This window comes from Nuphar pumila, chromosome 13 (assembly GCF_984573655.1).
Source record: "Nuphar pumila chromosome 13, dmNupPumi1.hap1.1, whole genome shotgun sequence".
NCBI classification, from domain to species: domain Eukaryota; kingdom Viridiplantae; phylum Streptophyta; class Magnoliopsida; order Nymphaeales; family Nymphaeaceae; genus Nuphar; species Nuphar pumila.
Genome location: NC_143261.1, coordinates 8120148 through 8135058, shown reverse-complemented (window position 1 = coordinate 8135058; position 14911 = coordinate 8120148). Strand labels below are relative to the sequence as shown.

Sequence of the window (14911 nt, the reverse complement as noted above, 5' to 3'; positions counted from 1 at the left end):
TTCCAAAAAGTTTTTACAAAGAGGACCGATTAACAAAATGAATCAAAGGTCCAATATAATCCATCAAAAAACAATTTTGCATAAACACGAATTATGCCTAATCTTTAAAAGAAGTCTTGTATCAAAAAGACCACAACATAAAGAATTCATCAAGACAATCAAGCTTTTAATCAAAGAAATCATAAGAACCGTAATGGTTCACAAAGAAGGCTTTAACACAATACTCAAGGAAAAAGTACTTGAAAATTTATAGATTTGGGATTAAATCCCATACAACAAGTTTTAAATATTCTTTGATTGAGATGAGATATGCGGAAACGTACAAAGTGCTATAAGCACTTACAATGATTTAAAAAGGACTCAATATCTAAATTCATTATGTTTTTCACAATAAGAAATATGCATAAAGGCTCCATAATGCAAAAACGTCTACGAAGAGACAATACACATGTAAGCACACAAGGCTTTATAAAAGATGTGCACGAAAGCATTCATACAATACTTGAACAAATACACACCAAGGTGTAAACAAACATGCACTAAGGCATGTATATCATAGAAAAGAGGGAATGCATATAAGCGCAAATATTTTGAGAAGCAAATGTGCACAAAATACAAAAATACACAAAAGTGAGCAAGTATGCACTTTATAAAAAGAGCAATGCTTGAAATTCTCAAGTTTTAATTATGTAATTACATGCTTGACAAGTGCAATTGAGGACAGCTAAAACTATATTATGGCCAATGTAGGCATTTCTAAAGATATTATTAAGAGATTTCGAAACCTTATGAAAAATACAAACCAACAAGTTTATAAGGATGAAAAATGAAATCATTTATACCAAAAAAGGATGCAATAGATGAACTATGCATTCTATGTGGGAAATTCCTTTTTTTTTTTAAAAACAATCTTTCCTAATGGTTTATCATAAATAATTTTTCAAAAAAAAGAAACATTGAAAAACTTTTTAGGAGTTCTTATAAGTTATCATTAACAAGAACTACTTTAGGATTCAACAAAGATTTTAGATGTGAGAGATTCTCATATAATGATTATATCAAATTTTTCAAAAAAATGCACTAACATCCATAATCAAGAGAGGAACTCAAATCAAATTAGGGTTCATATGAGAATTAAGAAATTTTAAGCAAAGATCATTATTTTAGCAAGAGATCATATATAATTTTAAAAGTTAACTTATAGGTCAATCATGAAATACTTATTTAAGAACTATAAATCTCACATAATTGACGGTAATTTTTTAAAAACATAAATTACTATTATATGTTATGAGTAGTTCGATAAATAGACACGAAATTTATATTTGGACAACAAACGATTTCACCAAATTTAGAAGGAGCTATTTTCAAAATATATGAGCACACGAAATGTGAAAAGAAATAATTCAACTATCATGACCATCAAAACGAACAAACTATATGCAAGAAACATACTTTCAAATGCATAATACTTTTTGAGAAAAGGGATACATACCGAATAACTTCAAAAGCATAATACTTTAGGAAGAGCAATGAATACTTCACCATTTCTTGAGCGACACGCTTTCCGTTGCACCAAGAGACAACCCCATCGTGACCTTGCTCTGATACCATGTTAGAAAGTGACTTGGAATACCTTGGGTTCAATAATGAACCCATACTTATGCACGTAAAGTGCAAATATACCCATTAAAGGGAAACAACACACGCACATAATGTGCCAATACATAAAACCCATAAAAAGGGAATAATATGACTTAAAGTCATAAGTTACATATCATTGAAGAATAATGGAGAAGGGGTGAAAACCCCATTACAATGGAGCATAAGCTCCCTCAAGAATGCCAAATACAAAGGGGAAATCCCCTATTTATAAGCATGAAAAGGGACCACCTTGGGGGCTCCCAAAGGGGACGTTGGAGAGCCCCCAACGTCACTTTTGGGAGGCCCCCAATGTGGTACGAAATCCAAAAATATAAAAAACAAAAAATAAAAATAAAACAAAAATTACAATGCATATTCCAATTGGAATATGCGTAAAATGGTAATTTACAAGAATACCCTTGAGGGTATTTTAGGAAGATAAAATATATATATTTATATATATATATATAAATAGAGATATGTATACATATATATATATATATGTATACGTATCTTTATATATATATATATAAATATATATATATGTACATTTAAGGATCAACATATTTTAACAGTAGCCTCGACTCTTTGAGATTTTCAGTTTTTTTCTCTAAAAAAAACAGATTTTCAGTTTTAGATTCTCAATTTGTGCTTAATGATGTTTTACATGTTCCTAAAGTTACTCAGAATTTACTTTCTGTTAATAAATTCTCTCGAGATAACCAAGTTATATTTGAGTTTCACCCAGGTTTTTGTTGTGTTAAGGATCAGGTAACGGGGAAAGAAATCATGTGGGGCAAGAGTGACCATGGACTGTATCAGATCAAGATGCTGGTTAGTCAAAGGAAGGAGGCTTGTGTTGGAGAAAGGACAAGTATTAATCAATGGCATCAGCGTCTTGGACACCCAGCTTTTCAGATAGTAAAACAAGTAGCTAGTTAGTTTGGTTTGCCAATTTTTCATAAAGTAGAAAACAGTGTTTGTGATGCATGTGTTGACACCAAAAATTCTCTGGGTTCCCAACCAACAAGCATGTTGTCCCCAACACCACAGAGTCACCTCAATAACTCGTTGGAAATGGGATGGTTTGTTCACATGCCACAGACTTTTGGATTTGAACTTGAAATATTTTTGTTTGTAAGGAGCGAAATACTTTGCGAAAGATTCGTTTGCGTATGGTTGATGATCAATTCCGGGCACAATTCCATGACAGATTATTTTCAAAGGGCAAGAAATATTGCCCATTAACTCATGGTTGCCAGAAAACTCGTGCTTGAAGAAGATCTTATCATGCATATTCTCTGTGGTCTCCCCGTTGAGTACCTTGCTTTCAAGGTGTCTATGGAAACCCAAAGTGACCCTTACACATTGGATGAATTATAGGGGCTTACTCATTCAAGAGGCTCGTATTAGTAATGAAGATGGTGGTGCATCAGAGGTCTTATCTCCCGCTGCAAATATTGTGGTTCGTCAGCCCAACAACAGAGGTGGTCGTAGTGGCCAGTTTAGAGGAAGAGGTTGTGGGTCAGGTGCTGGCCGGTTTAACCAGGACAAGAGTCAACTGGTATGTCAGATATGTGAGAATCATGGTCATGCTGCCAGACAATGTTACCAACCAGCTAGCTTTGCTCAAGGCAAACCAAGTGCTCCTCAAGCATATTACGTGTCCCTTAACACAGTTGTTGATGATGACAACGGGTACCCAGATTCGGGTGCCACTCATCACATGACTAATGATCTCAACAATCTTTCGATTCATGCTGAATATCAAGGCCCTGAAGGAGTTAAAATTGGTGACGATTCAGGTTTAGATATTTGCCATGTTGGTTCTGAAAATTTCTAGAGATAAAGTATTCTTTGAATTTCACCTTGATGTGTGCTATGTTAAGGATTAGTCGTCAGTGAAGCTTCTACTTCAGGGACCAAGTAGAGGAGGTCTATATCAGCTAAACTTGAGATCTGGGCAGCAGTTGGAGTCGAGTCCGGGGAGCAAAGTAGCATTAGTTGGTGAGAAAGTGTCAATTGACCATTGGCATCAAGGGCTTGGTCATCCGTCAGTGCGTATAGTACAACAAGTGATAGATAAGTTTGGTCTTCCATTTGAGAATGTTTTGGAAAAACAAGTTTGTGATGCTTGTCAGAAGAGCACAAGTCATGGTTTGCCTTTTGAACAGTCTACTCATGTGATGTGTAAACCTCTTGATATTATTTTCTTAAATGTTTGTGGTCCCGCACCTGTGACTAGAAGTAATGGTTTTCGTTATTATGTTATTTTGGTTGATGGGTTCTCTAAGTATGTGTGGTTATATTTGCTCAAACAAAAGTCTGAAGTTCATATAGCTTTCCAAAGTTTTAAGAAGTTTGTTCAAAATATTCTTGGGAAAAAGATTCTTTTATTCAGATTGGGGAGGAGAATATCAGTTTGTTTCAAAGTTTTTGAATGAAAATGGCATTGATCGTCGTATTACTTGTCCTCACACACACCAACAAAATGGTAGTGTTGAGAGGAGACATCAACACATTGTGGATACGGGCTTAGCCTTAATGGCACGGTTAAATTATACATATATAGGTGTATAATATGGTTGTATATGCATATATATACATATAAATATGTATATATATTTTTCTTGTGCATGTAATAGGTAATACCTGTTGAAAGTAAGGAGAGATGCACAGCAACCAAGGTAGAGAGAGAGAGAGAAAGAGAGAGAGACGGCTGGAGAATAATCTAACTTACTTTCATTCAATTAGGGCTACTCTCTATATTAAATAGAGATAGTCCAAAGAACACAATTACACCCAGGTCCCTCATTAAAGAATAAGATTCAAATAACCTCTAGTTTAGAAAAACTTATTTACTAAAAACATCATAAAACATCTTAGTCTCAACACTCCCCCTCAAGCCGGAGCATAGATATCAATCATGCTCAGCTTGTCACAACACTTTGAGAAATTTGGTCTCGCCAGGGCTTTAGTAAAAACATCAGCTATTTGATCTTCGGAGGATACATGATCGGTGCAGATATACCCAGCCTGAACCAAGTCGCGAATATAGTGACAGTCAACTTCAATATGTTTAGTCCTTTCATGAAATACTGGATTGTTGGCAATATATGTAGCAGCCCTATTGTCACACATCATCAACATAGGTAGGGATACTTTCTCCTGAAGCTCGGTCAAGACTGATTTTACCCACATAATCTCAGCTACAGTCTGGGTCATTGCTCGGTATTCAGATTCAGCACTCGACCTGGCTACAACGGTTTGTTTCTTACTCCTCCAAGTAACAAGATTTCCTCCCACAAACACACAAAATCCAGATGTTGACTTCCTATCTTCAACAGATCCTGCATAATCCGCGTCAGTGTAAGCAACAACGTCCAAAGATGGATTTCGTTTAAACAACAGACATTTACCAGGAGATGCCTTTAAGTACCGAATAACCATCATAGTTGCATCCCAGTGAACTTTTGTAGGTTTGTCCATGAACTGACTGATTTTACTCACAACTAATGAAATGTCAGGTCTAGTAATAGTCACATATAGTAACTTACCCACCAAGGATCTAAAGTTGGCACTGTCCACATACTCAGACTTCTCATCGAACATGTGAGTTTTGGGATCCATTGGAATATTAGCTGGCTTGGCTCCTAGCATTCCAGTCTCTTTTAATAAGTCCAACACATACTTTCTTTGAGACAACACTAAGCCCTCTTTGTTTCTTGCAACTTCGATACCCAGAAAATATCGTAGGTGACCAAGATCTTTAGTAACAAAGTGTTTCTGAAGATGATCTTTTGTGGCAGAAATATCTTGAGCACTGCTCCCTGTTAATATGATGTCATCGACATATACCACCATAACAACAATTCCAGCACTGGTTTTCTTGATGAACAAGGAGTGATCTGAAGCGGACCTGACAAAGCCAAAACTTGACATTACCTCAAATAATTTGTGAAACCATGCCCTTGGACTCTGCTTCAGGCCATAAATAGCCTTCTTCAACTTGCACACATTCTTACACTCCCCCTGAACCTCGAAGCCTGGGGGTTGTTGCATGTAGACAGTTTCATGCAAATCCTCATACAAAAATGTATTCTTGACATCCAACTGAAACAAGGGTCATCCATGGTGCACAGCAACAGAAAGAACAAGACGAATAGTGCCAAGACGAGCAACTGGGGAGAAAGTTTCAAAAAAGTCAACACCATAAGTCTGAGTATACCCTTTTGCAACCAACCGGGCTTTGTACCGTTCAATTGACCCATCCGAGTTATATTTAATGGTATATACCCACTTGCAGCCAACAATATCTGCATCAGTTGGAGGATCCACCAAATCCCAAGTGCCCCTAGAACATAGGGCATTCATCTCATCCTTCATAGCCTGCATCCATTTGGGGTCGAATAGAGCCTGACTGTGATGAAGCGGAACAGAGGAAGCAGACAAAGCCGAGATAAAATTCTTCATAGAAGCCCCAAGATTAACTTCAGAAACAAACTGAGAAATGGGATGAAGGGTGCACTGTCTTTTCCCTTTTCGCAGAGCAATAGGAAGATCCTCATCAACAGCAGAAACTTCAGTATGCTCAGAGATACTAACTTCAGGAGAAGGAGATAATGGGGGCATGGAGGTAGGTGGTAACCTGTGAGTATACACTATAGGAGGGTTTCTGTATCGAGACTCCCCAGAGGATGGAGCCACAGGCTTTGGAGTGAACGACTCTAAAGGAAAAGGGGGAATTGGCAGAGGAAAAACATCACCCTGCCTATCTTGTAACCTTGGAGTAGTACTCGAAAAATAAGAAATAGACTCAAAGAAGGTAACATCCGCACTGACATACTCTTTATGAGATATAGGATCATAGCAACGATATCCTTTTTGGTTCTTAGGATACCCAAGGAAAACACATTTAATAGACTGAGCAGCAAGTTTATCTCGATCAGGACCCAGCTTATGCACAAAACACACACATCCAAAGACTTTAGGGGGGATAGGGAAGAGAGGAGCCTCTGGATGGAGAATTTGAATTGGGATCTGGTCTTCTACAGAACTTGACGGCATGCGATTTATAAGAAACCCGGCTGTCAAAACCGCATCGCCCCAGTATGTAGCAGGCATATTGGATTGAATCATAAGGCACCGAGCAATATTAAGGATTTGTCTATGTTTCCTCTCAGCCACCCCATTTTGCTGGGAGGTATGGGGACATGTAAATTGAGGTTGAATCCCATTAACAGAGTAGAATTGAAGTAAGTCTTTGGATTTGAACTCAAGAGCGTTATCAGTGCGAACAATTTTAACACATATGTCAAATTGAGTTTTTATCTCTGCAATTAAAGATTTAAGAATGACAGGACCTTGAGACCGATCTTTTAACAGGAACACCCACGATAGTCTCGAGAAGTCATCAACAATAACTAGATAATAACGACATTGAGACCTATTCGGAATCCTACTTGGACCCCACACATCTACATGAAGAAGATCAAACAATCCTTGACTTGATGGACTCTGACTGGAGGGAAAAGAACTTCGACAATGTTTTCCCAATTGACATGTTTCACACTGAAGAGAAACTGAGGGAGGTATATGAGGAATGACACGACGAAGTTTTGTCACTAGAAGGTGACCCAAACGATGATGCCACAAAAGAGGACTTGAGGATGATGTAACAACAGAATTGGCCAAAACCTCTGGTTGGTGTAGGTAATACAGACCACCTTCCTCATAGCCACCACCAATCATTTTCCCCGTCAACAAGTCCTAAAAGGTGCATCCCATAGGATCAAAAATCACTCTACAATTCAACTCTTTTGTCAATCGACTGACGGATAATAAATTATGTGGAAACGAAGGAGCATGAAGAACATGCGACAATTGAAGAGTAGGGGTAATAGACATGTTTCCTTGCCCTACAATTGGGGAAGAGCTACCATCAGCAAGACGTACCCCTTTTTGACCTGTCACAGGTTTTAAACTCACAAAGTTGCTTGAGTTTTCGCACAAGTGACCAGAGGCTCCAGAATCAATGACCCACCTACCACCTTGAGCAGATAAGCCATCACCTGCCGAGAACACAACCTCCGCAACAGAAGGCTTCGAATTGGATGATCGTAAAGCAAGGAGCTCGTCATATTCAGCCCTGCTAAGAGTTACACAATCATTGGAGGAATCTGCATCTGATTTAACCACTTGAGCCATAATATAAACTGATGGGCTTGATTCACAAAATGCATGAGCAACCACAGGCGCATACCCACAATCAACAACAAGCCCGACTATATCAAGTTTTGACTTCACCAATGAAATCTGAGAAACACGACCTTCGACTGTTCAGATCCAAACTTTAAATATAATTTTAAAGAAACTTGACCAAAACTTTCCACCTCAACCAAGAATGACTATAGGTTGTAAATCAAGATCACGCATCCAACACGACTTAGAATGTGTTACCAACACACATCCACCACTACGACAAACAGTAGCATCACCCAACACAGAATCTCACTTCAAAAGACAAGGTTCCCACGAACATAATATTTTTCCACATGCTGTTTTCAAACATCAACTGAGTCAAAAGAATCACGACACAGCACCCAGCTGCTTGCTAAATAAAATCTTAGCACAACCAACGATAACATGAGCAGAAACAAAATAATTTTCCCTGTGCAGTTTCACGACTGCTTTTTCTGATCAGCAGCAGCCTCAACGCAATATAGTCACAGCACCAGCCCACACGACCTGTGCAGAAGGTTCCCTCCTGCTTCACCCTTCACGACTGCGTCATCCACGACCTCGACAGGCTGAATACCACGACTACAATAGGCTGTCTACTACGACTATACATCCACCACTATAGAGATGCATATCACAACTAAGGTAGAGATGCATACCTCGACTGCACATCCACCACGAATATGCCTCTGATTCATGCTAGAAACTGGAGTCACTCGAACTTGAAGCAGGGCACGAGATCACGATCCCAAGGACAATGGATCAGATCTCTGTTGTATCTGATTCTTCACAGCCTTTAACAGAACCGACCCCCACTTGATTTGATTTCGCGACTTCTCTGCATCAGATCTTCACTCGATCTGAACTTCTCCACCATCCACACTTCAAAGATCATTTGTTTTGAAGCCCACAGCATCCAATCAATTTGCAACGATCAGATTTTTTTTATGTAAAAAACTGTGTCGACAACACAGAGAATCAAATCAGACCAGCGGCATCACACGACCCACGATCTGAGTGCTTCCACGATCAGCCACTTTCCACGTTTCACGACACATGATGCCGCTTGCTGCAGTTTTCCACGATCAGCCACAGCAGCATTACACGACCCACGATCAGCAACTGTATCCCAGGAGGGGACGCGGCTCTGATACCATGTTGAAAGTAAGGAGAGATGCACAGCAACCAAGGTAGAGAGAGAGAGAGATAGAGAAAGAGAGACAGAGAGACGGCTGGAGAATAATCTAACTTACTTTCATTCAATTAGGGCTACTCTCTATATTAAATAGAGATAGTCCAAAGAACACAATTACACCCAGGTCCCTCATTAAAGAATAAGATTCAAATAACCTCTAGTTTAGAAAAACTTATTTACTAAAAACATCATAAAACATCTTAGTCTCAACAATACCCATTAGTAGTATTGTTGTCATTTCACTTTGTGTAATAGGTTGTGCCTATTAGGGGCACTTTAATGTTTTTACTTTTTTCCCTTTTATTTTTCTGTTCCTGTCTTTTTATTTCTAGCTAAGAACATAATGGTCCTTAGCCATTAGAGCTATTGGGGTGGTTCCCAAGGGCTCTATATAAAGGGGAGTAATCCCCTTCTTGTTGTATGCTTGTTTCAAGCTCTCTTTGGAATACAAATGCATATTTTTTATGCTCTTGTGTTGCCATTAGTGGCATTGTGCTTGTATTTGTATCTTGACTCATAAGTGGTCCTCGGTGGTATTCCTACTTGTGTATTTTGCAAGCCCCTAAGAGGCATTTCTTTGTATTTCTCGTATTTCATTATATGGTATCTGAACCTTGGTGCTCTCTTGTTGTTTTTTGAGTTTGAAGATTGTGTGTTGAACTGTGAAGATCGGATGAGCGCCGATTTGTTGCTTAGGGAAGTGTGTCATCAATCTTCTTCAACCTCCTTTTGTTTCCTCTCTCTCACTCTCTCTACCTCTTCCTCTCTATCTTTCTCTTTAACTCCATGGTTGACTAGAAAGTTGTTAACGTTGTTTCCATCAAATTTGATGGGACCAACTACAACTTGTGGGTGACCGTTGTAAAAGGAATCTTAGTAGGGATGAAGCTTTGGCACTTGGTTGATGATTCTACTCCAGAACCTCAACCCATTTTTACTAAAATTGTCATGGGAGAGGATGGTGAGACTAAAAAGAAGACTCTTAAAGGAAAAGAAAGGGAAAATGCTCTCTTGGAGTACAAAAAAACCTATAAAGCATGAGAAGTAGGCTATGCTAAAGTTCTATCTCTTTTCATGGAGAGCATATGCAAGGAACCATGTGAAAATATTTTAGAGTTTGAGAGTGGATGGAGCATGGATTTTTATCAAGCAAACCTACACCCAAAAGGATGCCGCTCACAAATGGGAAATCTGTAATAAAATCCATAAATGTACTCAAGGTGGTGCTTTAAAGAGACTTTGGGACCATATGGCCAAATTTGAGCCCATTTGGGATACTACTAATGATGCTCACCAAAGGAAGAAGCAAGTCTTGGAAGAGCAATTCTTTCAATTTATGCAAGGACTTAGACCCGAATTTGAAAATATAAGGATCAACATTACCCATCGTGAGAAGGATGAACCTTCATCCCTTCACGAAGTATTAGCCAAAGTTTGCATGGAGGAAACTAGGTTGAAAGCTATGCCGGAGCCTAAGGAACTCAAAGAGAATGTGTTAGCCGTTTCAATACCTGAAGCCAACACCTACAAGTCTCCTCATTTTTTTCAAGCCTAGTTATGGGAGGCAACATAATGATGAAGGGAGAAAAAAGATTATTTGTCACAATTGTGGAAAGTTGGGGCACATTAAGCCTTATTGTCCTGAATTCAAAGGAAAGGATAAGCGAAGAGTAGCGAGTGTGGAAGCTTCTCGAGGGGGACAAGAATTAAACCAATAGGGATTCAAAAACCATTGAAAACATGTCTTTGATCCAACTAGTGAAGGTTTTACAGCCGCTTCTCAAGGGTTTGTCCTCTTCCATCTCGGGTGTCGCGGTTTCCTCTTCTTCTCCCACAGGTAAGGTTTCTTGGCTTTTGGATTCTAGTGCTTCGTTTCACATGACTCTAAATATCTCTTTGCTTTTCGAATATAAAAATAATTCAAGTGGGTCTAATGTCTTTATTGTGGATGGTTCTTCCCTTGATATTAAAGGAATTGGCAATTTGCAAAATTCTTCAAAGTTTTCTATACTCAAAATTAGATTTATTTCAAAACCCAACTTAAATCTTCTTTTTGTTTCTCAAATAGCCATAGTTGTAAAATCCCATTCTCATCGAACCAATATTTGGTGCAGGATCTCCAATTCGGGTTGCAGATTGGGAAAGGCCATAGAGAAGGATATCTTTACTACATGGACCAATTGATCATTCCTCAAAATACTTTTTGTTGTAATGTACAAGATTTTGATATTGTTTTGTGGCATCAAAGGCTAGGTCATCCAAGCATATCTAAATTATCCAATGTACAACATTTAAAAAAAAATATGATGAAAATTTTGATATTTGGTAAAATAAAGGTCATTCCCTTTCAAGAAAGAACCTTCTTTGTTTCTAGGCTACTTGAATTAATACATTCTAATGTACAGGGTCCTGCTCTGATTGTCTCTAAGGGTGGTTATGTTTACTATGTGATTTTTGTTGATTACTCTAGTTATACTTGGATTCATTTTCTTAGGCAAAAAAATAAAGTATTTGAATTTTTTTTTAAATTTTAAAATTTAGTCCAAAATTTATTTAAAACTAATAATGTTATTTTTTGCTCTGATTCAAGGGGAGAATTTATGTCAAAGGATTTCAAAAAATATTTGAATATTAATGATATTGCACACCAAAGATCTTGTGTTTACACACCCCAACAAAATGGTTTGGCTGAAAGAAAACATAGGCATATTATAGAAACTACCAAAACTCTTCTCATTTCAAAAAATGTTCTTAAAGAATTTTGGGTTGAAGCTGCACTTATTGTTGTATATCTCATAGTAATCAGGGCATAGAGTCGTTGGAACCACTCTCTCCATCACAACATACTATCAGGTGCAAATCGATTTTTAAGGTGAAAAGAATAGATGATGGTACCTTGGAGAGATACAAGGCACACTTGGTTGCCAAAGGGTATGACCAAGAAGAAGGGATATATTACTGTGAGACCTTTAGCCCTATTGTTAAGCCCGCTACCATTTGTATTATTTTTTATGTTGCTAGTCATAATTGGGTTATTAGACAACTAGATGTGAATAATGCCTTCTTAAATGGTGATTTGAATAAAGTGGTTTATATGACTCAGCCATTGGATTTCTAGGATCCACAATTTTCATACCACATGTGTAGGCTATGAAAGGCTTTGTATGGCCTGAAGCAGGCTCTCTGAGCTTGGTATCAATGCTAAGTAATGCTAAATAATGCTTGGCTCTCAATGGGATTATCCAGCTCATGCACAGACACATCGCTGTTTGTTTTACATGAAAGAAAGATAGTTCTTTATGTTTTAGTTTATGTTGATGATATTCTTATTACAGGAAATTCAACATCTTGAGTTATGAGACTTATTGAGTGTCTGAGCAATGAATTTGCTCTTAAAGATGTGGATGAACATTTCTTCTTGAGGTCATATGTGTTAAGCAGGGATTGTTTTTATTTCAAAATAAATATGTTTTAAGTCTTCTTGAGAAAGCAAATTTGGTAGGTGCCAAACCTGTAACAACTCCCTTGTCAAGCTCAGTTGTTCTTTTTGTGGGTTCTGGAGATAGTTTCCATGTTCCTACTCTTTATCGAAGTATTGTTGGGAACCTTCAATATCTTACATTAACTAAGCCTGATTTGGCTTACACTGTTAATAAGGCTTGTCGATTCATGCAGTCTCCTACTATTGATCATTGGACAGTAGTGAAACGGATCTTACGATATGTTAAGCACACAATTCATTTTGGTCTCCTGATTCAACATGTGACAGTTTGATTTGTCAGCATTTTCAAATATAGATTGGATAAGATGTCCTGATGATCAAAAGTCCACTATAAGCTATGCTATTTATTTTGGACCATACATATTGTCTTGGAGCTCTAAGAAACAAAGCACAATCGCATGCTCAAGCTCAGAGGTTGAATATTGTGTTGTGGCAAATGTTGCAATAGAACTTTGTGGGTACAATATCTTCTGAAGGAACTTGAAGTTACTCACAATGTTCCTCTTACCTTGTGGTGTGATAATGTTAGTGCCACTTATATGGCTGCACACCTTGTATTCCATCAGAGAAGCAAGCATGTTGAAATTGATATTCATTTTGTTTGGGATCATGTTGCCAAGAAGCAACTTGTGGTGAAACACTTATCGTCTTTTGATCAACTTGCTGACGTAGTCACCAAACTGCTTACAGCTCACTGTTTCATAGAACTAAGGTCCAAACTCAATGTCATCCCAGGACCGTTGAGTTTGAGGGAGGGGGTGTTAAAGGGACATATCCAAAGATCAAGCCAGTTGTGATCCAAGTCCAAATCTAGAGGAGTCCAACGTATTGACCAAGCAAACTCAAGATAAGGATAATGGAGATAAGGCAATCAAGAGAGTTGCCAAGGATGTAGAACTCTCAAATTATAAGGTTTCTAAAGAGAAAAATTATGTAACCAATTCAGAAAAGAAACCTTTTAAGAAAATTACTTGTAAACAACTATTGAATTGTAAAGACCTTGCATATAAAGGAAACTCTTCCTCATGCTGTAGTTGAGAGAGGAAGAGAGTAATTTGGGGTCATCGATGTAGGCATAATCTGTCAAACCACATTAAATCTGTTCTTTGTTTTTCTGTGCAAGTGTGTTTTTAAAAGATACAAGCCATGTATGGCTATAAAAGAGCAACAAAGGTCACATCATGTGACTAATCTATTTCCATCGACATAAAAGGACTCAAAGGGCTGTTGCATCATTTTCCACTAGGGAGCTGTATAACCAATTGGCTCTTTGAAAAATAAAAGATAATAAAATCAGGGCATATATCTATGCTGTACATTACGAAAACCGTTCTCTTGGTATACAAATTGCAATATCAGTTTCATTGACAATGTAGAAGGTGATCTAATATAAGCATCCCAGATGATGGTAAGCCTCACTATGTGAAGGGTTACTATAGCATGAACTGATAAGGAATTACTCAATGTCCTCATCTTCCAATAACATTGTGGACCATCATAGCTCAAACTACAACCCACCTCCATATCCTTATGAAATACAACAAAAAAATACTGTAGCTTCATATGTTTTACCTGACCATATCCAAAAGGAAATAGAACGACACTAGCTGTTCATGAATTGAATTGAAGCAGAGCCAAGCACATAACTAGAAAAACATGTGATTCCCAAAGAAGTTTGCAGTCAACTGTAAAAGAAGTCTAGGACTTGATCGTGAGATCTAAAGCTGCACTAACTCTTTGAACATCTAAAAGACTAAAACCATACATTTAGCATCTGATCATCAGCAACCAAGTAAACCAATTACCTCTAACAAAGGATTGAGCATCTTGAGCCCTGGTTAGAGATTTGGTGCAGAAAGAATGTGAAAGAAAGATGGATGAAACCTCGCTAAAGAACCCATTTCGAAACCTTGCGTTCTCTGATGTTCTTGAGATCTGCATACCATGTTGCACAAAATAATTACACACACACACACACACACACACACACACACACACACACACACACACACACACACACACACACACACACACACACACACACACACACACACACACACACACACACACACACACACACACACACACACACACACACAGATTAATTGGATCAAATTACAATGGATCAGATTACAATGTGGAAACAGACGCAGATGCATTGCCAATAAAAGAATCTAGCTTTTTATGACAGAAAAAGAGTCGATCTCCTCATAACGAGTTTAAATTCAAGGAATTTAGCGGAATTGGAATCCAGTACCACTGCATCCCTCCTTGTGTCTAGAAAATGGATAAAGGGTTTAGAAGAATTGGATTTCAGTTCCACCAAACAC

At 37.9% G+C, this 14911-nt stretch overlaps 1 protein-coding gene across 1 annotated transcript in view; it reads right to left on the bottom strand.

The window, feature by feature from the left end:
* SPO11-2 (sporulation 11-2) overlaps positions 1-14911 on the bottom strand; it is a 31522-nt gene that overhangs the window by 6918 nt on the left and 9693 nt on the right. The window contains exon 3 of the mRNA XM_089986049.1: positions 14387-14516. Coding sequence (XP_089842175.1) covers positions 14387-14516 — 130 coding nt within the window. The remainder of the gene's footprint in view (positions 1-14386; positions 14517-14911) is intronic.